Below are 24,104 nucleotides of genomic sequence, written 5' to 3'. Positions count from 1 at the left end.
TTCTAAGTTATCACCAACTTTTATTTATAATTTCATATCAATCTTTCAAACGTTTTCATCAGGTATTTCTATAAACATGTAATTTCATTTTCAACTTGTCCCTCTTCGACTTCGACATTCATGCCATAGTAATTTGATCTAAATACGTTATCTTTGTTTCATCATAATTACAGAAAATATCTTTATTCAACTAATTTCTGTAATAATTTTAGAAACCTCTGAAGGCTCTTACATGTACCTTACCCATATGGGCCATGTTTGGACAAACTGGAATCTACAACACTAGAACGTCTTTTTAAAGCTTTGAATCAAATGCTCTTTACTGCTATTAAACATTTTAAAACTTTCAATCTAATTTATGTTATTTTGTTCCTGCCGTCAATTTGAAAGAGTGGTCAACCACCCATCTTTTCATTTGAACATTATTAAGAGCTCTTTACCCAAAATTGTCTTGGTGCCAAGTTTTGTTAGAATTTAGCTCAGTTTTTTTTCGAACAAGTTTAAATCAAATTAAATAGTTTACATCGCAAATGGAGCCGCTCAACGCAAACGAATACTGATCAGGAAAGCTCACATGTTTCGTTTGATTAGCTGAGCTTCAAACGGCTAAAAACTACTATATGCCTGTACTAAGATTCTTCCATTGCATGCTAATGTGATATCAGCCGACTCTATTCGACCTACATGTGTCAGAGCTTCCGTACTAAGTTGACAATGTTTAATAACAATGTTCTCTTTTATAAATACCGGTATGTTTAATATATCTGAGCCAACATGTGGCATGTATAACACTGTTCCATCTATTTATCGTAACAGAGCTCTTTTGTGTCATATAAGACATGTCGAGCAACGGAACCCACTGTTGTATTCAAACGTCTGACGTCACTAAATGTATACATTCCTTTATAGAATCGTATGTACAGTATAAGTGCATGGCATAATTCTGCGACCAATTAAAGTTTTCTTGGTATATTAGTGGCAGCTCGACGTAACTCGGTCGAATGAATGTTCTATTCTCCACATGTATTAAATTTGGATATATTTTGGACAGTTCACATGGCAAAATTGTGGAATGGTAGGCCCATTGGTCATTGTTGAATGTTTCATATCCATCTAGCCAATGATATATGAAGGTTGCATTTGGTGATGAAAGTATGAGTCCATTTGCTAGATTGTTGTCAAATTCGTGACTCAGAGTAAACAGAAATTTCAGTAGACTATCTAAAGATCGTAGAATTATTTCATCTGGGTCTATGTAAATACCTCCATATTCTGAAAAAAAGAGTAAAAACAGATCACTAGGAAATGGGGTTAGGTAAAAGGATAATGAAGATCGGTATTATTATTCACTTGTGTGAGTAGCTTACATGCATCGAACTTTGTGAATGAAACTAGCATATGAGAACAATAATTTAAAACAAAATGGTCAATTTGAAAGTATTTGTGACTCAATCCAAAGGGGAACATAAAATCACTGTTTATTTTAAAATTCGTATTTCCTAACTCGTTTGTTATTTGCTAGCCCTATAATTTACTATATCATTTTAAGGACAGCATACAAACGGTGTTTTTAAAAGTTGTGAATATTTGAGAAAAATTATAAAAAGACCACTTAATTATTTCTTTTTATTGATGGGCTTAAAAAAACTACAGTTTTGAAGAAGTTTTAATACAATGCTAGAATTTTCACAATGATGTAGGCATTACGAAGTGAAACTACATATATGTAAACAACAAACAACAATAAAAATAAGACCTACTTACTGTCCGATTGGTACATATGTATAATTTAATATTTTATAAGAAGTGGACAGCATAAATTGAAATATACCGGTATTTGGCGTGGCGTTTGTATCTACTATCATGCGGTGTAAACACCCAATATTTGCATACATTTTCATCTGTAAATAAATAACTCTAAAGAAAAATTGGTATTTATTTTTTCTGTATTTGATTTATAGTAAAACATAACATACAAAGAATGATTAACATACAAAGAATGATTTACCTTGCAAGATAAGAAGTCTGGCCACATCAGCTTTATGTTCAATTCGGCCAATGGATTTATTATGTATGGTCAACGGAGGGTCCATTTCAACATTGATGACATTGTTTGCGATTACCACTATATAAATTATTCCCAGTACAATCCTAAAGGCTCGTCGCCATGGACCAATAGCAGGCATGGTTTTATATATCTTAACGCGCTTACGAAACTTAGAAAATGATAAAAGTTCATTTCTCTTTTAAGGAACCACACGTAATGAACAATGCTTGGCACAGCGTTTAAAGTTGAGCAATGATCTCTAATCAAGTTTTTCAGACATTTAGATTTGAACGGGACGTGGAATAATGTCCGATTTGCAATGAATGACCTTGACACTCCTGCTTCCAACATAGATCAAGACTTGGTGAGATCCACTTTGATTGTAGGTACGTCCGTCAATTTTAAATCCTTGCAGTCTACACCACACTGAAATGTCCAGTTTTTAGTACCTGGAATAGTTTGACACATGGTTTGATTGTTGTATGGGACTATGTATTTTGCGTACAATGCGCCGTCTGTTTTCTTCTCATCTAAAATGGCGACCTTTATTATCTCTGGAGAGGAAAAAATATATTGGATTAAACTATCGAAAGAAATTTGGAAGAAAAATGATATTGCTAAGAAAATATTCAATATTTATGTATTTTATGTTTGTTTATCCTCAAATTGATTACATTTTAGCAAGTACAGTTAAAAACTTTAAATTTCTTTTCGTACAAAAAGTTATAGAATTTGTACGCATTTTTGGAACGGTCTGACTTTATTACTTTTTCTTTGATTTCAATTTCATCAACTGCGTAAAAATCATAGTTTGACTAGTTTAATCATTTTTTTAATCTGATGGCTGAAGCTTTTAAACCTTAATTATATAACCTATCAACAATTGTTTGAAATGATTTCAGTTGTAAATTATTTACTTATTTTGAATTATATTATATTATCTTTCGTTTTTTTTTTTAATAAAAATAGGCCTACTTTGCATATAACCTAATTTACGTATATTCTCAGTTACTAGAATAGATGATACAGGTACATGTATTGTAACAAATGAATGCTTAGCATGCTTTTAATAAAAATAAAGGTGACTGAACAATATCGAAGAATAAAAGATCAATTGCATGTACTTTGTAAAGTTGCCTTCGCAAGCTCTTTCCGAGCATTTTAAGCAATCGACTTGAATTTTTTCCTGATCATTTGAATATAAGAAGAGGATGTCAGTTCGGTTATTTTACACTTGACAACATAATATTGTTGCAATTTTACTTCGAACGTTAATGTGTCGCAAAAACAATATGTTCTTTGCACTTATTGATTTCAAACAACTTTTTAATACTGTATGGCGCAAAGGTTATGATATAAAGATTTTAAACGTGGTATATCTGGCAAATGCCTAGTTACCTTTTAAAAAAGCATGTACAATGGTATCAAGTCAAAAGATTTTATGATGAAACTCCACCTGATTTCTATCGTAACCTTGGAGAACGTCAAGGAGAAAAATTGTCAACTTCCTTATTTTCCATATACATGTACACCATATACAACCTTTAACGCGGGGAGTCGCCAAAAAGTAGGGGGTTGGTCGATTTCCTCTGCATCGGAAACAAGGGAAATTTAGGTCCTTACTTTTGTAGGTATTTATAACAGGTATTTTCAAAAAATTTATACCGCACGGAAGACAGTGATAGTCAAACTTAGTATTAATTGCTATAAAAGCTATTTTAATGGCACAGACTCCACGAAGATGCACATTCCGACCTCAAACTTCCAGGTAGCTGTAATTACCATGATGGTAACTTTCACATACATGTATAAGGCAAATGGACTCTTTCTTCTGTGTAACGATTTGATAGTAATAGCACTTTACGTATATTTGATCACTTTTTAACAGTAAAATTTCTCTGTGATTCATAAGCATGGGCTATAATGGTAGCAGGCATTTCAGAAAATATGTATGTTACCCGCTAACTTAGCTGCAGGTCTGCAGCTTCCGAATTTTTTTCAGACCGGGAGCTACAGACCTGCAGCTACCGCTAACTCAGGTTGTGTACTTTTCTTCATTGCTAGCTACCATCATACCAGCATGCATCACCAAATAAAACATTTTATTTTTAAAGAAAAAAACCCAGTTGGTGACTATATGTAAGACGTATATATTTAGTGTACAATAGGTGTACAATTATGCTAATTAATGCAATTGAACTGTCAAATTACTGGAATAATTGATCATTAATATGCACAATCATGACTCAATCAGCCCCCAAAATAACAGCAGCAATCATCAACAGGAATATCGCATTTTGCACATACTAAAAAAAAATATTACAAGTCATCGATGCCTTTTTAGATAATCATATCAATTAACAAAAGCACCCAGTTGCCATTCTTCGAAAGGACAGGAAAGGACACCAAAACAGCAAATAATTCCAGTTTGCATCGCTCTCCTTTTTATCACAATTGTAACTACTCGGGCATTTCCGCCGGTGAAAAATGATTATCATAATTATTATAATACAATAATTATTTTCGGCGTTTTTCGTGTACATCATGCGCCTCTGATATGGTTTGAGACACAAAACAAATTATAAGAAAAAGAGAAAAAGACAAGGTATCAATATACACAATTATGTGTCTTTTTATTTGCATTAATTTATTGCATTTCTAGCTACCGTTTATAAAACCCTTTATGTGTTATATACTTAACATAATAATAATTGATATTAAATAAGGTTTGCAAAAAAAAAGTACCAACTAAAATACAACATACAATTTAACCGTACGTTCTGTTTTCCTAGAAATGACCACCCAATAACACGAGCAAAAATGCCCCGATTTGTTAAGATTTAATTATCGCACAAGAGGTTCATCATTGTTTTTACTGTTTCAACTGTCTGTAACCCAGAGCAAGTCGTTTATTTTATAAATTATGCATATTTGTCCTACTTTATGGTACTTTTTATAATTTGCCATATAGTTTCTAAGTGTTTGAGACACAAAGAGCAACAAATGTTTGCATATCACTGTCTTCCTTACGCTTTATGTGTATTGGGAATACTCATTATGAAAGTACTTACAAATGCCGTGACCTAAAATTATCTCGTCTCCGAAGCGGAGAAAATCAATTCCCCCGTATGTTGGTGGCGACTCCCCTTCCTTAAGGCGACTTCCCTTTGTTAGGTTTGTATTAACAGCATTGAAAATTTTACGATTGATAGAAATATCAATGGGTTAACTAGCATTATAAATGATATAGGGAGCGGTCTGCTTAATTATTGTTAACTTTTCATTTTATTCAACACTGTCTTTTTATCAGAGTCAGCCCCACATTTACAACAAGCACTAAATCTTGATAAAGTTTTTGTCGCACTGTGAAAAATAGGAACTTAAAGTATATACGTGGTGAATATCATTCTAACCTGCTCCCAAATCTACTTTTATGTAGAATTGTGATCATTGAATTAGAAGTGGTTGCTATATAGGTTTGTGGCTCCCGGTCTGACAGAATATGGATGGACGACCTGGGAACTATAGTATGTGCCTCCCAAAAGTAAAAAAAAAAAACTGCAATTTACCGCGCACAAACAATTTCGCTAGTTTTGGACTAACTCATATTATCAACGAACATATTCTGCACTATTATTTGAGTACAAAAAATTCCTCGGACATTTTACTACAAATACCGTCACTTAACTTGCCTCTGATATTCTTTTAAACACCATCACCACCCCGTAAAGTGAAGTCGTGCAGTTTGCTTACATGTAAAAAAAAAATGGCGACTCTCGATTTCGAAGTGAATTTAACAAACTTTATTTTTCGAGGTCGGTTAGCGTGTTTGGGAGAAAGGCCGAGGCAAGTATGAGAAACAATATCAGTAGTTAATTGCGTGAAGAATTTGATGGTACTGGGTTTTTCCACGAAATATGTGTGTAAATAAGGTAAATCAGTTCAAAAGTAGCGCAATTTTTGTGCGCCGAATATTACATTTCTGTACTATCATGCATATATGAGAGGCACAGTAGCTCCCAGGTCGTCCATCCGAATTTTTCACCGGGAGTTACAGACCTACACTGTAAAAGTGGTAAAAAGGTATAACTATCTAGGAGTATTTTTTCTCCTTCTGGGTCTTTTTGAAAAGCCAAGAATCATCTAGGTGAACACAAGTTCAAAAAGGCTATGTATATGTATCTAATAATTTAAAATAAAAAATAGATTAGTTGATTTGTCTTTTGATATTCAGCTGGTTTTATTTGATAAAGTTGTCTCACCAGGTTTACTATACTGATGTGAAATTACTGACGTTATTGAGCGTGTTCACTCTTATTCTTAATTTAGTAGTAACCCGAACTTCACGGTAAATGGAGAAACAGGTATATTTCCATTATATATCACCATTTTAATACAAGAATGGTTGGTGTTTAGGCAAAATTGCTTTTATGCCAAGAAAATAGGTTAAGTAAATTTATGTATAATTATGTATAATTTCATTGTTACATGTACATAAGAGGTGAAACGATTAATAATTGGTTACCTGTATAAATCTATATATGGCATCAGCAAAATGCTGTCGATGGTAAATGGCGAGAGAGTAGTGTTTCGAGTATATGTATTGAGTGAAATAAATGAATTTTGACTTAAGAGATGAGAAAGGGATAATTGCTAAGAGTAATAGAAATGAAAGTAATACTGTAACAGACCTTCTGACTGGTAACGACTTGCACGCCGCGGGTATTCACTCTCAACTCTATATCCGAAAAAGGCACGATAAACATTTGAAAAGTCAAGACGAGACAAAGTAAAGACGATTAACATTAATACCAAGAGAACTAATCGCCGATTCATGACTGATCAGCGACGTGACAGTTCAGAATTATATTTCACACATTCAGCCTTCAAATAGCTTCTCCTTTCATGCGCAAATTGCTACGAACAGTTGATTGTTTGCCTTGTGGGCAATCGGAGTTTTGAACGCAGTTCTAAAAAGCAGTTCGCAATTCAAAATTTAGAATTCATATTTGAGGCCCGAAATTATCCGGGGCATCTACAAGTGGTATTTCACTACCACTGTGAAAATATGGTAATGCAGTTATCTCTAGTTTTTGAGAATCGGGCTTATATGCAATTGAGTAGTGGACTGCGTTCTAGAACGCAGTTCGCATTTCAAAATTTAAAATTCATATTTGAGGCTCGACATTTTCAGGGGCATTCACTGGTGGTATACCACTGCCACCTTGAAAATTTGGTGAAGTGGTCTTCTCTAGTTTTTTTTTTTTTTTTTTAGATTTTGGCCTTTTCGCAATTGAATAGTGAACTGTGTTCGAGAACGCAGTTTGCATTTTAAAATCTAAAATTCATATTTGGGGCTCGACATTTTCAGGGTAATCTACTAGTGGTATTTCACTACCACTGTGAAAATATGGTGATGCAGTTATCTGTAGTTTTTGAGAATCGGGCTTATATGCAATTGAATAGTGGACTGTTTTCTAGAACGCAGTTTGCAATTCAAAATTTGAAATTCATATTTGGGGCCCGAAATTTTCAGGGGCATTTGAGTGGTATACCAATGCCACCGTGAAAATTTGGTGCAGTGCTCTTCTCTAATTTTTGAGATTTTGGCCTTTTTTTAATTGAATAGTGACATGCATTCTAGAACGCAGTTCGCAATTCAAAATTTAGAATTCATATTTGGGGCTCGAAATTTTCAGGGGCATCTACTAGTGGTATTTCACTACCACTGGGAAAATATGGTGATGCAGTTATCTCTAGTTTTTGAGAATCGGGCTTATATGCAATTGAATAGTGATTTAGGCCTTTTTGCAATTGAATAATGAACTGCATTCTAGAACGCAGTTCGCAATTCAAAATTTAGAATTCATATTTCGGGCCTGACATTTTCAGGGTCATCTACTGGTGGTATACCATTACCACCCCGAAAATATGGTGAAGTGGTCATCTCTCCTTTTTGAGATTCGGGTTATTTGCAATTGAAAAATAAACTGCGTTCTACAACGCAGTTCGCAATTCAAAATTTAGAATTCATATTTGGGGCCTGAAATTTTCATCTACTGGTGGTATACCATTACCACTCTGAAAATATGGTGAAGTTGTCATCTCTGCTTTTTGAGATTCGGGTCTCCATTTATAAAACACTATTCATTATAATGGGGTTTTAAACATTGGGCTTTGAATCATCGATGTTTTCTTAACAATTTATTTTCGGGGGGTTCACGTCAAAACATGACTGAGGGAATATAATTCCCAATTTTTCTTTTGTATTTGTGCGGGTATCGGCTTGCTTTAGGGACTGATATATAAAATGAGATGAAAAACATTAAATTATGTTGGGTGTAAGACTTTTCTATTTTGTTAAACTGAAGATATCATTTGAATTTTTACGTCAGTTGTTTGGGAGGGTTGTTTCGTGTTATCATCAGATGTGATTAGTCCATGGTATGATTAACAATCCTGGTTTACCGTATTGTATCTATTTCATATTTAAATGGTTTTTAGAGTTGCAGATTTTGAAGGGATGCTACACCTCCAAACCAATCCCCGTCCTTTTAATCCCCCCCCTCAAAAAATAAACAGAGGAGAGGGAGAGAAAGAGAAAAGAAAATCAAACAGGCAAGTAAGAAATTTCTTAATGACATATATATACATTTTGCATCATTAGAGGTTTACTGTAAATATGTTTGTGCACCTTTTGGTTGTAATGTCGGTTTTCAAGAAGTACAGGAACACCAATGCAGATGCTTATTTCACGGTTTCGTTTGTATTGATTCAAATCTAAGAAAAAATTAGGAGCCCCTGAATGCTTCGCTGCCTGGACCTCCTAAACAAGCTGGAGTTTCTATGCAGCCCCAAATCCCACTCCCTCTGAAAAACCCTGCAAACGAACATGTACTTCATACATTTAAATTTCTCATCACCCCTCACTACTCTTTTAAAATATTTCTGGATCTGCGTCTTTTTACAATCAATTCTTCCTTTTCTCCTATGTTTGCTGAAAATGTTTTATTCGCCTATCTATTTTATAAATTTGTAGAATTGTAGAATTTCTGGTATCAATTACATTACAGTCGATTCATAGGCTAAATTGACTAATGTCAGTTAATTAAAAACGTTAAACGCGTGTATGTAAATTCCCGAAGAGGGTTTTTTTGGATTTGATCCAAAAATTTCGAGCCCCAAATATGAATTTTAAATTTTGAATTGCGAACTGCGTTTTACAATGCAGTTCCCTATTCAATTGCATATAAGCCCGATTCCCAAAAACTAGAGATAACTGCATCACCATATTTTCACAGTGGTAGTGATATACCACTAGTAGATGCCCCTGAAAATTTTGGGCCCCAAATATGAATTCTAAATTTTGAATTGCGAACTGCGTTCTAGAACGCAGTTCACTATTCAATTGCGAACTCGTTCCAAAAACCGATTGCCGGTTTATCCATATTCTTTGAAAACCAATTCCTGTGCATTTTGATGTTCAATTCATCAATTTAATTAAATGTTGGTAGATAAGGAAATCTAAATAAAATTTGTAGATAGGATTACTGGCAACAATTTAACGTAATTATCATTTATTCCATGACTTTCACTGATAGATAAAAATCAGCGCCCACGTTTATTAATTTTATGGATCCAATAAGCAAATATAGCCGTGTTATAAAATGCCAATTAGACAATCAAAATAATTCCCAAATTAGAATTTTCGTAAAAAATGTTTACTTATAATTCATTGAATATATTTAACAACGACAAGTAATCTTTGGTTCAGTATATCACAAAAAATGTTTCCAAGCCTTTACGGGATCAATTTATTTCAATCCAGTAATCATTGTATTGATTTAGAATTGAGAATGAATCTTCCATTCTGTTTTGCCAGCATAATAACATCACCAGGTAATTTCTCAGACACTCATTAAAGGGACTTAAATTCGATTTTAGAACAAAATTGCATTTTCTTTTTTTATGTACATGAACATAATGGTTTACTTGCGCATTTTGAATGATGACCCCCATTTCAATGTTAGAAATCAAGGTTTAAGAGAGATACAGAGATAAGAATCCATTGTTATGTAAACAAAGCTCGAGTCTTATACTTTTGTTAACAAATAATGTAAAATATGGAGTTAACATTTGTTTGACAAAATGATTCGTGGAAAACAAGATAAACTGATATACTTTGTTCATAAATAATATCATCAATAGAAAATGCTTCATCTGATCGAAACTTACACCAATACATCATATATGTAAACAATAACAAGGCTCGAGCTGTTTGACACAACAACCTCAAGTCCAAGCTCTTGTTAAAATGGTTCTAAACGCGGAGCAAATGCAATTTTCAACTTGTACGATCCTCTCCCATTTAGGGGAGAGATACGCGTACTCTGGACAATGGATTGAGACTGGTTTAACGCCTGCTCTCACACACATAAAAGAAAATCATTGAACGGGGATAATTCACATATTCATATATTTAAGCAAAGTAAGAGGTTATTTCCGTAAGTACATGTACGTGTATAAGTATTGTAATTTATCTGTTACAATGTGTCTGAAATACAGAAGGATTTTTTATGTGATAAATGATGCAAAAAACCAAACTGTTGGTTGAGAAACCCCTTAACATGTTTTTGAGTACTAGTATCTGATTTAAAAAAATTGACCTATATTTTAGAGGATTTGAATGAAATAATGTATATCTGTAAAGATATTTATTCTATTGATCTCTCATATATCAGAATAGACTTTTAACATAACGTTAGTATTTAGATACAGTTTATAAATTTTATCAGAATTCATTTGATTTTTACATTAGATTTTAGATATAGTGTACTAGAAAGAAAGGATATGGTGTTGTTTAAATAAAAACCAAAACAAAAAACAAAAAACAAAAACCGGTGGTACACGTTAAATTGCTTTTATGACAGACGCAAACAAATGAAGCAACAAAAACAAGATATCTGTGAGCCAATGTTCACAAGTGATATCCCCGCTCTGATGTGAATATGCAAAATAAGCAAAGTCGACATTTAACAGAAAGCTGGCATACGAGTGATACAAAAAAATATCCCACAATATGGGAAGCCAAAACAAATAGTGTATTAAATTTTCAAGCATCTGCGATAAATAGCTGTTGAGAAATCTTTGACAAAAATTTGTTTGAAAATTTTTGCTAAAAATAAACAAAGTTGTTATTTAACAGGAAGTTAACGTCCGATTGATACAAAAATACATCCCACGATATGGCACGCCTATACAAATACTGTGTTAAAATTTCAAGCATCTGCGATAAATAGCTGCTGAGAAATCTTTGACGAAAATTTGTTTGAAAATTTTGGCTAAAAATAGACAAAGTCATTATTTAACAGGAAGTTGATGTCCGATTGTTACAAAAAAATATCCCACAATATGGCATGCCGAAACAAATAGTGTGTAAAAAATTCAAGCATCTGCGATAAATAGTTGCTGAGAAATCTTTGACAGAAATTTTTTTGAAAATTTTGGCTAAAAATAAACACAGTCGTCATTTAACAGGAAGTTGACGTCCGATTGATACAAAAATATATCCCCCGATATGGCATGCCTATACAAATACTGTGTAAAAATTTCAAGCATCTGCGATAAACAGTTGCTGAGAATTCTTTGACAAAAATTTGTTTGAAAATTTTGGTTAAAAAATAAGCAAAGTTGTCATTTAACAGGAATTAAGTTGACGTCCGATTGGTACAAAAATATTTCCACGATATGGCATGCCTATACAAATACTGTGTAAAAATTCAAGCATCTGCGATAAACAGTTGCTGAGAATTCTTTGACAAATTTTTTTTTGAAAATTTTGGCTAAAAATAAACAAAGTCGTCATTTAACAGGAAGTTGACGTCCGATTGGTACAAAAATATTTCCCACGATATGGCATGCCTTAACAAACACTGTGTAAAAATTTCAAGCATCTGCGATAAGTAGTTGCTGAGATAAATGCGACAGAAATTTTTGTTACGGACGGACAGACGGACGGACAGACAGACAGACGGACGAACACACAAGGGTAAAACAGTATGCCCCCTCTCCTTCGGAGCGGGGGTATAATAAACATTAAGTAGAAACAACAGGTGGGGATTATCGTTTCAAACATTAAATTAAAGACTCATATGGATTATATAATGACATTTGAATTGAATTCATTTGATCCTTTGTGTTTTTATTTTACTTTGCAAGATATATTGTCGGTAAAAAGAATCATTGAATTTTCATATTTAATATGTACTGTCAAATAATGCAAAACAGGTTAATAAAAATACCTTTTTCAGTGTGTTCAACTAAGAAATAAGATTAGGATGTGACTTTGGTTGGTCACGTATTCAAACCCTGTGAGGCCTTATGAGTTTGTTAGAATACTCATGATCTTGAACAAGCGCATAACTTGTATCCATACTTACATTTTAGTGTTGTTTATTGTTTTATATTTACGATTGTAAATGGCTATTAGACACAATATTAACTGTGTATTTATAAACAAAGCTTTCACCAGAAAACCATGAACTCTTGCAATGACTATGTTACAATGATTTCGTATAAGATATGATTAAATCCTCACAGACTACTTCACTGAACCATATCACAAAGCAATGATTTATTTACTTATTTTAAATTACAGTATACTATAAACTTTATAGCAAGATATTCGATTTGTTCTTTGGGAGAGCAGGAAAATAATAACAATAAACATACCTTTCAGACTGAATTTATTAATTTAGTTGCTGTAAATTGTTTCAGCAGTAAATAGTAAAAATAACAAATAACAATGGAGAGCGATGCCTGGAAAATCTTAAACGTTAAAATCTCATATTAATTAAGTGTATGCACTTGAATTAAAAATGAAAAGCATTGATTGATATTTCATGCTGCAAGTTTCTTGAGTAATGCTATCCTAAGACGTCCCTCGAAAAAAAGCATTTTTGTTTTAATGGGTATATCCCTCCATTGCAAAAATAATTGTATGCAAAGGAGATTTTGGGTGATAAAAGGACAATACATCATGGATACCAAAATAAATAAATGAATACTGTACATGGCACATAAAAATACGTTTATCTAGTAATTCATATCAATCCGTTTGGTGCTGAAGAAAAATATATGAATGTTGTAAATAAATATCTGCATGTTTTCTCTCAATTTTAATGAAATGTTCTGGTACAAATAACACAATATTTTGAGCTTATATCTGTTTCCCCATATCAGTTATATAGATACAACGTATAACATCCTAAATAACTTTAAAAAATAAATAGAAAAAATGTATTGAACATTACATGTACATAACATTGTATAAGAGGAACGTACATTGACTACTTTTAGACTGAAACTTTTTGGTACATTTTTTTTTTGGGGGGGGGGCAGAAAATAAAGTAACTACATTGTATCTATCTACTAAACAAGATACCTACGTGTCGAAACAAAGTTCTTTCGTGTCATACAAGATGTATCTAGCCACAGACCCCATGGTCGTATTCAAACGTCTTATGTCATTAAATGTATGCATACTTTTGTAGAAACGTATGTACAAATGAATGCCGTAATTCTTGGACCAATTAAAGTTTTTCTTGAATAACAGTGGTAGTTGAGTATAATTTGGTCTGACAAATGTTTTATTCTCCACGTGCAATAAATCTGGATATTGTTTTGACAGTTTACATGGTAAAATGGTAGAATGGTAAGCCCACTGGGCCTTTGTGTAGGTCCTGTATCCGTCTAACCAATGAGAAATGAAAGTTGCATTCGGAGATGCAAGTATCAGACCATTGCTTAAGTTATTATCAACGGCGTGACTTAAGGTAAAAGTGTAGTTCAATAAGTTATCTAAAGATCTTAATATAACTTCATCTGTGTCAAGATAAATTCCTCCATATTCTGAAAATAAAAGAAGAATAGAGTTAAAAGAAATCAGTTCGTTCACAGCATGAAACGAGCGGATAATGGATGAGAAAAATCTGATAAACATTTATCGTCTCCATGTTATTTCAAATACAAGAAAAAAATCCAAAGATAAATCAGTGAAACAAACATGAACAGTACTACATTTCACGTATATTTAGTTAAATATTCAGTTAAATAAAAACTGAAAAACATACAACCATGATTGAAAATAGGTCTAAAATAAGGAAATACTGGTAATACTAGATTTTTTTTGTATCACTCAAACTTTTATTGAAGAAAAAACATCAGATGAACATGAACAAAACTAACGATTGAGTTACCTACCTTTCTATATTCAACCATATGAGCATAAAGAATGCTTACCTTTCAAGATAAGAAGTCTGGCAACATCAGCCTGATGTTCAATTCGACCAATTTTTCTATCAAATATGGTTGTTGGAGGAGACATTTTCACATTGATGATATTGTTCGCGATTAAAACAATATATTCCCAATACAGTCCAAAAGGCACCTCACCGTGAACTAGAACCAGACATGGATTCAAATGTTTTAAGGTGCTCACGAAGCTTAAAAAGTGATAGAAGTTCATCTCCTTTTTTGAGAACCATACATAATGGGCAATATTTGGCACAGCGTTGGATGTTGAGCAATGATCTTTTATCAAATTGTCCAGACATTTTGATTTAAATGGGACGTGAAAAAATGTCCGATTTGCAATGAGTGACCACGAAACCCCTTCCTGCAACATAGAGCAAGACTTGATTACGTCCACTTTAGTCGTTGGAATGTCGGTTAGTTTTAATTCCTTGCACGGTACACTGCATTGGAATGTCCAGTTCTTTGTTTCTGGGATACTTTGACACAATGTCTGGTTATCGTACGGGACTATGTATTTTGCGTACTCTGTGGTGTTAGTCGTTTTCTCGTTGATTATGGCGGACTGGATGTTCTCTGATCATAATAAAAAAAAAAGAAATGTATCAGAATTATGAACATTGAAAGAAAATTTGTTTCATCTGGACTTTTTTTTTTATTATTCTGTGAGATAAAATGAAGAAAAAAATGAAATTAGTTAAACAAGTTAAAACGTTGAAACAAAACACAAATCTTATTGTGAAATGTTTTAAAGGAAACTAAAAAAAATAAATATGGTATATTTTGCAAATAAGATGCGTGTATTTTTCAGGATGAAATCAGTATGATTGATCTTCATAAAGTGCAAAATCCCAGGCAAAATCAATTTGATTTATTTTAAAATAACTGATACAGTTACATGTATGAACGTGGTGCATGGCAACTTTAATATGAATTGCATTTAATTTTAACGAAAATGCCCATCAGTTTGGATGAGGTAAGACTATCGGTAAATAACGCATACGAGACTTCAAATATCCTGTACATAGTAATAAATTTAATCGTCGTATGTTTCATACTTGTTAATTTAATACCAAAGCATAATTATAAAGAGTAAGTTGGTTTTCATTCTAGCTTATTTACAGACACATATTAATTATTGGATTAAACAAAATAACAATTTGTAGGCGCCCGCAAGTTTTATTTGGTTTTAAATAGCAGGTCTCTCAATGATCGACAAATCAATGACACATTTCCTTTAACTAGCAAAAATATAGCCATGAGGGTACAATGGACCTAACTGTTACAACCGAGAAACTCTGTAAAAGGTTAAAAAGCATGTAAAATAATCGATACATCTTCTTAAAAAAACAAATTTCAAATATAATGAAAATTTAAATCTCATGTGTTAATTTCGTTATCTTTTCATTACTGACGCAAACGGGACCTTGAGGATCGCACTTATACGCGACTGACCAAACAAAAAAAATTCAATTTACGAGGGATAGTCAGCACATTACAGTATGAGAACATTTATACGATCGAACAGAGAGAAATAAAGATTTTTTGGTATCATCCTAAACACAGTATTAGGACGTTGGTACGATATAGTATTCGCGCGTCGATTTCTTTGCACACGTTTGTAAACTATACATGGTGTAGGCATTCGTTCAGGATTTTATGATAAATATAGATAAATGTAAATTTATAAATCGTTGGTTCAGTTAAACCGATTGTTCAGTGCATTTGTCCCTCCATTGAAGATGTAAGCAATACTAACCTTCAAAGATAAAGAAGCTGTGGAAATCACTTTCAATTTTATATCCGTAGCTTGTGTGACTATAACTTGACAACACGAGATAAAGCACAATAAAAAATGTGGTGAATATCAGCACAAGGAATAAAATCCGCACATACTCCATATAATATTTGATGTGGTCTTAAAGATTTAACAACTCATGGTAAAATATCCACTTTCGACACAAAAGAAAAGGTAAGTTACATGTATCTCCGCAGAGACATGTTCATAGCTTCTTTTTTTTACTCAACTTAAAGACTTCGTTCAATTTTCAGCTCGATTGTTTGAATGGTGGAACTGTACCAATAGTGCGGTAAGAAATATTCTTTGAAATCCTGCCAGTTTTACCCATATTTTAGAATCGATACACACGTACTACATGACTGTGTATTTCATTGAGTAATGGGGAGTTAAAATCATCAAAAGTACATATTACGCAATGCCTATTCTATGTGGACAACGTAATAATGTAAAAATCAAATAACATTGATTGTCTTTCAGTACAGGTATGCAGCATCTTGAAGGTATTGTAAATTTTAAGCAAAACAATAAAATGTTTGAACAATACGTTTGTGTTTGAACATGGCCTGTATTGTGAGGAGAAATACAATATTTGAAAAGAAATGTAGTACCTAGATGTACGTGTATAGCTAGCGTTTCATGAAAAACAAATAATTGGTAAATCGATCAATGGGGGTTAATGTTAACAATGCCGTGTACTTTTGCTTCAGTTATTTTCAATAGCCTTCAAGGCTTTGTATATATACAATTCCGAATAATAATGGACTATTTAAATTCGCCTATAAGACAATTAATCAGATTTGTTAAAAGACAGTTGGGATAATAGAGCTTGAAATCGAAACTTCTCTTCAGAGTAGAAACAACAAAGACCTATGTTTGAACCAAAGCGTCGCTTGATATATTACTTAAAGAAAATACACTTTTAAATATGGGTGAATGGTGTCTTAGATGTTACATACTCTGGTTTTGTTTCAGATTTCGTTGTAATTAACGTTTAAAGTTGAAGAGTGTCGTGTTTAATTACTTTATGTTAACCTGACAATGTGCTATGCTCATGCAAAATTAATGCATTTTAAAGTAATAAGTACCATGCTCTAAAAGAGTGTCATAACCCCCCTTTGCGGGCTTAGTACACATCGTGGTGCAATCATATTAAAGCTATCATAAAAATGTTAAACAATTTGACCTTTTTCATTTCAAGATTTAGTCACGTTTGGGATTGATTGACATATTCTTTATGACAAGTACACACAGTTTAATTACAGGTAAACATCCACGTCTTGTGCTGTGATTAAAACCGATGCATAGTGAATGTAATTTTACGTGATACATGTATATTTACACTTAATATATGCTTACATAATTATGAATTGTTCTGTTTTTTGGATCAAGAAGACGATGATCACTCGATTCTTCTTGATTTGAAATATATACTGAATATGACAATCGTCACCTACAGAAATTTTTCTCAGTGTACTTTTAAGTTTACCGCGATAATAACGTTAAAATGGAATTGATATTGAATTGATGATAGACACAGCGATTTGATGATAATCAATAATTTTGTTTCAATGCTTTTCAGCCCAAGTTCAGAAAAGCTGTAAGAATTTAACAGTTAGCAGGTATTCCAACAAATTATAAAACGTACAATGTATAGGTGATGCGGATCCTACAATCCTAATGTGACGCTGTGACAAGTCAAAAGTATCATGTCTTGAGCCGCTAAAATGAGAGAGAGAGAGAGAGAGAGAGAGAGAGAGAGAGAGAGAGAGAGAGAGAGAGAGAGAGAGAGAGAGAGAGAGGTTTTAAGTTCACTTGTGGTCTTCAAAACTTGAAACCGTCATAATTTATTTTTACGATTCCAACCAATAATGCCATGGTTTGTGACAAAACAAATTCATAGAGATTCGAATTCGTTGAAAATGTTATTATACTCTGTCCCAAGATATCCTGGATTCACATTTTGCTTAATTGCATGATATCAATAAATACCTCAGGTTTCAAACTACATGTATGTTCATTTAAAAGTATGAAAAATTTCCAAGATTTCTCAGTCGAAACGCCCCTGTTAGCTTATTAGGTTTCAATACAATGCTAAAAAAAATGTGATGTCTACGGGGATTTTGCATTGCAGCAAGCCCGGATGATAATGTTGTAAAATTGCGCGATGTATTCCGAGTGTATTCCGAATGGAGAAAAGATGTAAACATTTCCCATTATAAATCTCCGTAAGGAATCTTTTTTCGTTCCTGTGAATTTTTCCGAGTGAAAGATGATAATGTGTCAATGAAATTATCTTGGAAATTATCCCTTTCAACTATTTCAATTGCACTTCTTTCACAGGTACGTGTATTTTTATTAAATATCGTCCAAATGTGCTGCATAAAATATCTTGGGACAGTCTTATAAACAGTAGATTCTATTTAGAGACCAAAAAAAAATTAAATGACTAACATGCTTATGAGTTATCCACAACGGTTCTGATATAAGCAGACAAGCTACACATCCGATTTTACAAGTCGTGAGGTGTGTCAATCTTTCTTATTCTTATGATATTTTATGATACATTTACACACGTATGCACGCGTGGCTGCATCAGTTTGACCAATGTGTATGCCAAACTGAAGAGCAAGAGAACATGAAAATATGTGTACAATCATGGATATAAATAAATATCACTTCATAAAAAAAAATTGTCCTGGAAATGAACCAAGTACGATTAACTATTTAAGGACCACTGCAACCTATTTTTGGGTATATATAATTACTAGTATACATTTTGTAGCCTTAAGGGCAGATGGTTCTTTTGTTTCTTCTAAATGTAGCCAAATTGACCCCTTAATAAACCTTCTTGGTTGTTGTTTTATATATCGGAGAAGCCTAGGTGTCTTTTATTTTTAATAATAAATCATCAGAAAGTTTACCGGAATTGTAAAGGCATAAAACATTTATTTAATATGACATTTTCTGCACACTAACTTTCATAAAATGCATGTAACAACAATTAGTTAGAACAGCTAGTTTATTTTTTGTAATAAATTTATTATTAAAGATACACGTTTACTTAGTCTACTATCATGTTGTTTGAGACAGGTGAGCTCAATAAAGCCGCATGAAACAAAAGTGTAGTATATATATTATAATAAAAAGATGATGGTGTCATGTTTTGCAAACCGTCGAGGGGTGTCACTGTGGCGAGTGTTGTGCATTCACTCATCGCAATAAAATCACGTTGACGGTACATGTCTGTATAAACACGTCAGCATGATCATTTACAGGATTTTTTTATGTTTAATAATTAACAACTTCATTAAAACCAGAGACAAAAGAAAAGCACCATGTTGCATGTCAAAGAGAAAAGCTACTAAAAAATTGTTTAGGTTTGTTCCAAAGATATAATTAAGAACTTGTCTTTCTTAGATAAGACCGTTTTCTTTGTAACTTTCTCTTTTTCCTTGTATTTATTTTAGTACCTCAGGGGTGGATAAAGGATTTGAAGTTAGAGGGAGCGCCAGTTGTAGGCAGGGGTCTAGGGGGCCCAGGGAGCGAAGCCTAGATTGTAGAGATATTTTGTAGGTTATAATTGTGTCTTCAGTGTTTGACTTTCGTGTTATTTCTTCTTAATTATAATTAACAAATATATATATAGTAAAAAAAATTGTTTCAATGTTTTTTAAAAATTTAAAAACTACAGTAAACCCATGAAGAGTTTCTGCCTTGCAGAGATACATGTAATTTATAAGAAAGATAATGCCTGTAAATTAATAAATTTAAAAATACCACGTTAAATGAAGTTTAAAATGTATCATAACTATGCCAGCTTGTATTATAACAAACATGGAAGAGTCATTAAAAACACAGCATGTTAAGCTACATGTAGCATAACCAATTACTCAAAGGTGGTTGATTGGTCTCATTTTAACCCATGGGGAGCTTGACAAAAATAAGTTTTTTTAGCATTACACTATTGAACCCACAGGTTTTCTCCAAACTACACCGTTGAAATCAGTCGAAATGTAGTAAAATCACACGAGTTTCCACAGAGCCGATCATTAACACTCAGAAGTTGTTCAATTTCTTTGGTAGGAGAAATAAAACTTTAACTTTATTTCGACAATCTTAGGGGGAGCAACCCCACCCCATCCCTCTTGAATCCCCCACTGTCTGAACAAAACATCTGTTTGCAATGGTTGGTGTCGTATTGTCCTTTTTTGCAATATATGGTAGTGTATTTATGAACTTGAAATAATTACTTGACTTTTGAAACGAGAGAGAGAGAGAGAGAGAGAGAGAGAGAGAGAGAGAGAGAGAGAGAGAGAGAGAGAGAGATTTAACTAAATCGTTTGTCAATACCTATAACTTCGCATGTCGATCCTCAATACATTAGATAAATATATGGATATACAAACATATGTATGAAAATCATGGTTGTTTTACTTACCCTCTCCTGTGATTCTCTGCAATTGTTGGGTCCTAATGAGGGTGGTCCGTATAAATTGGGGTCTGTTAAGGACCCCCATAGCCACAATGGGGTGAATAACAAGGGTGGGCCGCATCGTAAAAATAGCAGCAAAAATAAAAGTGGACATCACAACCATCACAAAGAAGTGCCTCCATTTGGTTTCGGTCGGTTTCGAATCTTTCGCACTATTGAACATTTTCGAAATTCGGATGTATCATGAGAAAATTCTTAATCGGCAGTGATTTTTAATCTCCATTTTTCCAGGAGCCAGCAAATAGGAAGCAGTTCTCCATTATGGCAATAAAAATCAGCCGTCCATTCTTGGCCCTTTCGCGGTCAACATAATACTGCCTTCAGCCGATCAGTAAATGTCGTCAGTATGTTTAGGAATGTGACGGACAAGATTAATGCAAAGGGATACAATGGGGGCTTGATCTGACACTTGTCCTCGGAAACGACGTGGTATCGTGTTGAACCTGTGCACTCCATTTCCTATCCCTTAGTCATTAAATCATAAATTATTACCTACCGTCAATAATTAGTTGATTTTTTTTATTTTGCTTATTACTAATTGCTACATAAAACAAATTAACACATTCATTTTCTAGTCGCATATTTTATTTACTGCATTCACCTTTCCGGTTTAAAATTCAATATTATTCAAAATTTATTAATTTCTAATCAGGACTAATAATGCGCGTGCCATGTAGAGAGCATCGCAGGTGAAAACAGCACGTCTCTGTATTTGTCATCGCTAGATCGCACTATTCAAGAGTTCAAGTTCATTTGTTTTCCTATTAACATCGATATTAAATGTTACACGAGATAAATTATATTATGTTTACATAAGAGAACCAGCCATTTATTATGTAATTTTATTTTCTTTATTCAATTCAAAGATGTGAACAGTCATTTCTTGGCAATTTTCAATGTTTCTGGATGGTATTAAAAGGCAAATTTTTAAAATAATTGAACTTGTATTGCTTTTTTTCTGACGTTGAATTCAAAGATACAATGGATTAAGATTTCTTCACGACTTAAAGTTACATAACGGTATACAAAAACTGATTATCGTAACACAATGCAGTGTAAAGTCAGCACTCGTACTACATGCATTTATCCCGGGGGTGCATGTCAACTACGAGACAACACTTTTATTGTCGCTGTATGTACCTCATCTCAAAGGAAAATAAAATCTGCACTGGACTAAAAAAGCGACGTTTCTACAACATGCAATGATTTGTATAACGATGATGAATTACGCAAATATAGTTCGCATATCTACATGTCCGCATCAGATAATACTTCTTTCAAGTATTATCATTAAACACACGATTGTATCAATTGCATCATTAATAATATGTGTGCATGAAATTATGAAATACAATATTTAGGCTTCACAATATTAACCCCCCCCCCCCAAAAAAAAAACCAGAACAAAAGAAACCCCATAATTATTTTAATCTTTTGATCTTTGAAGCATTTTACAATTATCTTTCAATGCATCTGTCACTAATTATCAATCTCTTGATAATTTTGCACACGTTTTGACCAGCTCATCATTATACATGATTATTAACCATTCAGTCTGGAATGTTCCGGCTCAACATGTCGCCGTTTGTCTCCAATGCCATAAGGTGCGAAAATGAACCGTTGGTTTACAATAAAATTGTCCTTTTGGCTAGCACAGCCATATATAAAAAAAAAACCAATGCCTGCGACGCCTCTTGTTCTTATGTTACAATAGCAGATACATTGCGGTCAGAGACCCTTAGTGGCCTGTATAACTTTTATTTGTCTTTCAAAATGACGAGCGTCTTGTCGGGAAAAAAAATAATAATTTATAAACGATCCATCTTTACGTGAGGTTTGTATTTTTATGGTTATTTTTTCCTCTTTCAGAAACATAATCATTCAAAAATATTGTTAAGGTTTGTTGCTTGGACCAAATTTTGTCTACTTTCTCTTTACTTTTACAAACTTTACCGTAACTTGTAAGTTACTGTTGTTGTTATAATTGTCTTTTTGCTATAATAACCCTGTTTTTTTTAAACCAAACGTCACCAAATTTCTAAAAATTATGCTGAAAGTGATTGGATAAAAACTATAATTACATTCATTACTCAGTCTGATATACTGATAAATGTACGACAATTATCAATAACTAATTTAGAAAAAATATTGATGTTACATGTATATATAAAAAGCCTTAAAGGTGTTACAATAAATGACTCCAAGAATATGTGTATGGAGGGTAATCGTGTTCAAAAATCCAGACATGTAAACTTGTAAGTCCGAATATGCAATCGTGTTGATGTATGAGCCTGAGTATGAATGTGTGTAATTCTGATCGTGTAACCTATAAAACTCAGGGATAAACACTTTACAGTTGACCCCACAGGCCTTCAATCTAATTTTCCCTACAGATGCTTAATTGCAGCTGTAAAATGCTGTTTGTTATTGACATGTAACCTGCTACTATAATACATACTTTTCATCTGTAATCTCTCCATTTGTATTTCCGTTTTCTGAAATATCACGGCTGACATGTTACAAATCAACAAATATTTTTAATATGTATTGTGAGGACATTTGAAGATGAAATAGTCTCTCCACTTTATCATTCATCGATCGTTGCAATCAAAAAATTTCTTTTGGTGGTTTTTTGGTGATGTTTTTGTTTAGGGAGAGAGTGGAGAAGGTGTTAGGGGATGGGACTATTTCTCATTAAAAGTTATTTCCATCGTCTTTTATAATGGTCGTTTAAATTCATGACAATAAACGTAAGATTCTGATAATGATTATTTAAGCAGTTTGTTAGCATAAAAAAGGTACCAATCCTTCTTAATCAAATTCAAAAAAAGATAAAAAAGATAATTACCCAAAAAAGGCAATTGCGCGCATACTGAATACAAAGCATGCAATTATAATTACATCTTAGTGACTTTATTAAATGATTGTTAAATAAATTAATGGTAAGGAACATCAGACCTTTAAAAGGTGAAGAAAAATGTTATATTCAATTTTTTTTCTTACAAATTAGAAAAGCATTAACATTTAAGGCCTCTGGTACAATTAAGATGTAAGCCAGTTTAAATTGAACCTCTACAAAAGAATTAAAACATCTAGGGTCCTGAGGTTGCGTCACTCACTTTTTGCGAGTAAAATATAAAGAGGGTCTTGGACCATGTACGTGAACTTCATTAGAACCATTTTAACAAGAGCTTGGACTTTGGGTAGTTGAGTCAAACGGCAATGTGACGTAGGCCTGTCTATTTCATTGTTGGCCATTCAGCCATGGCTCTTTGAAATCAACAAGATTTGTCTGGCTTTTGAGTTAAGACCACGCAATTGGTGTATAATTCGCTTGAAACAGCGTCATTTTTAACTTGTTTTGATGCAAGAAATAGATAGCTACGTCCTACTGAAAGTCCAACGTCTTGTTAAAATGGTTCTATATCAGTAAGTCATGATAGAGACAGAAG

At 33.1% G+C, this 24,104-nt stretch overlaps 1 protein-coding gene and 1 pseudogene across 2 annotated transcripts; both read right to left on the bottom strand.

The window, feature by feature from the left end:
- Positions 1–675: 675 nt before the first annotated feature.
- On the bottom strand, positions 676–6,903 carry LOC128156787 (uncharacterized; annotated as a pseudogene).
- A 5,854-nt stretch (positions 6,904–12,757) lies between these two features.
- LOC128157531 (uncharacterized) lies at positions 12,758–20,997 on the bottom strand. 2 transcript variants are annotated; one of them, XM_052820114.1, is made up of 3 exons: positions 20,599–20,997; positions 14,348–14,935; positions 12,758–13,957 (listed from the first exon to the last, which is right to left on the bottom strand). In XM_052820114.1, exons 1-3 carry the CDS (start codon positions 20,813–20,815, stop codon positions 13,491–13,493), a joined length of 1,272 nt encoding a protein of 423 aa, XP_052676074.1. In that variant the 5' UTR covers positions 20,816–20,997; the 3' UTR covers positions 12,758–13,490. The 2 variants fall into 2 exon arrangements, with proteins under 2 accessions (XP_052676074.1, XP_052676075.1); XM_052820115.1 differs by lacking the exon at positions 20,599–20,997 and adding an exon at positions 16,119–16,447.
- Positions 20,998–24,104: the final 3,107 nt, after the last annotated feature.

The sequence above is a fragment of the Crassostrea angulata genome, chromosome 7 (assembly GCF_025612915.1).
Source record: "Crassostrea angulata isolate pt1a10 chromosome 7, ASM2561291v2, whole genome shotgun sequence".
NCBI lineage: Eukaryota > Metazoa > Mollusca > Bivalvia > Ostreida > Ostreidae > Magallana > Magallana angulata.
This window is presented reverse-complemented; position numbering and strand designations above follow the sequence as displayed.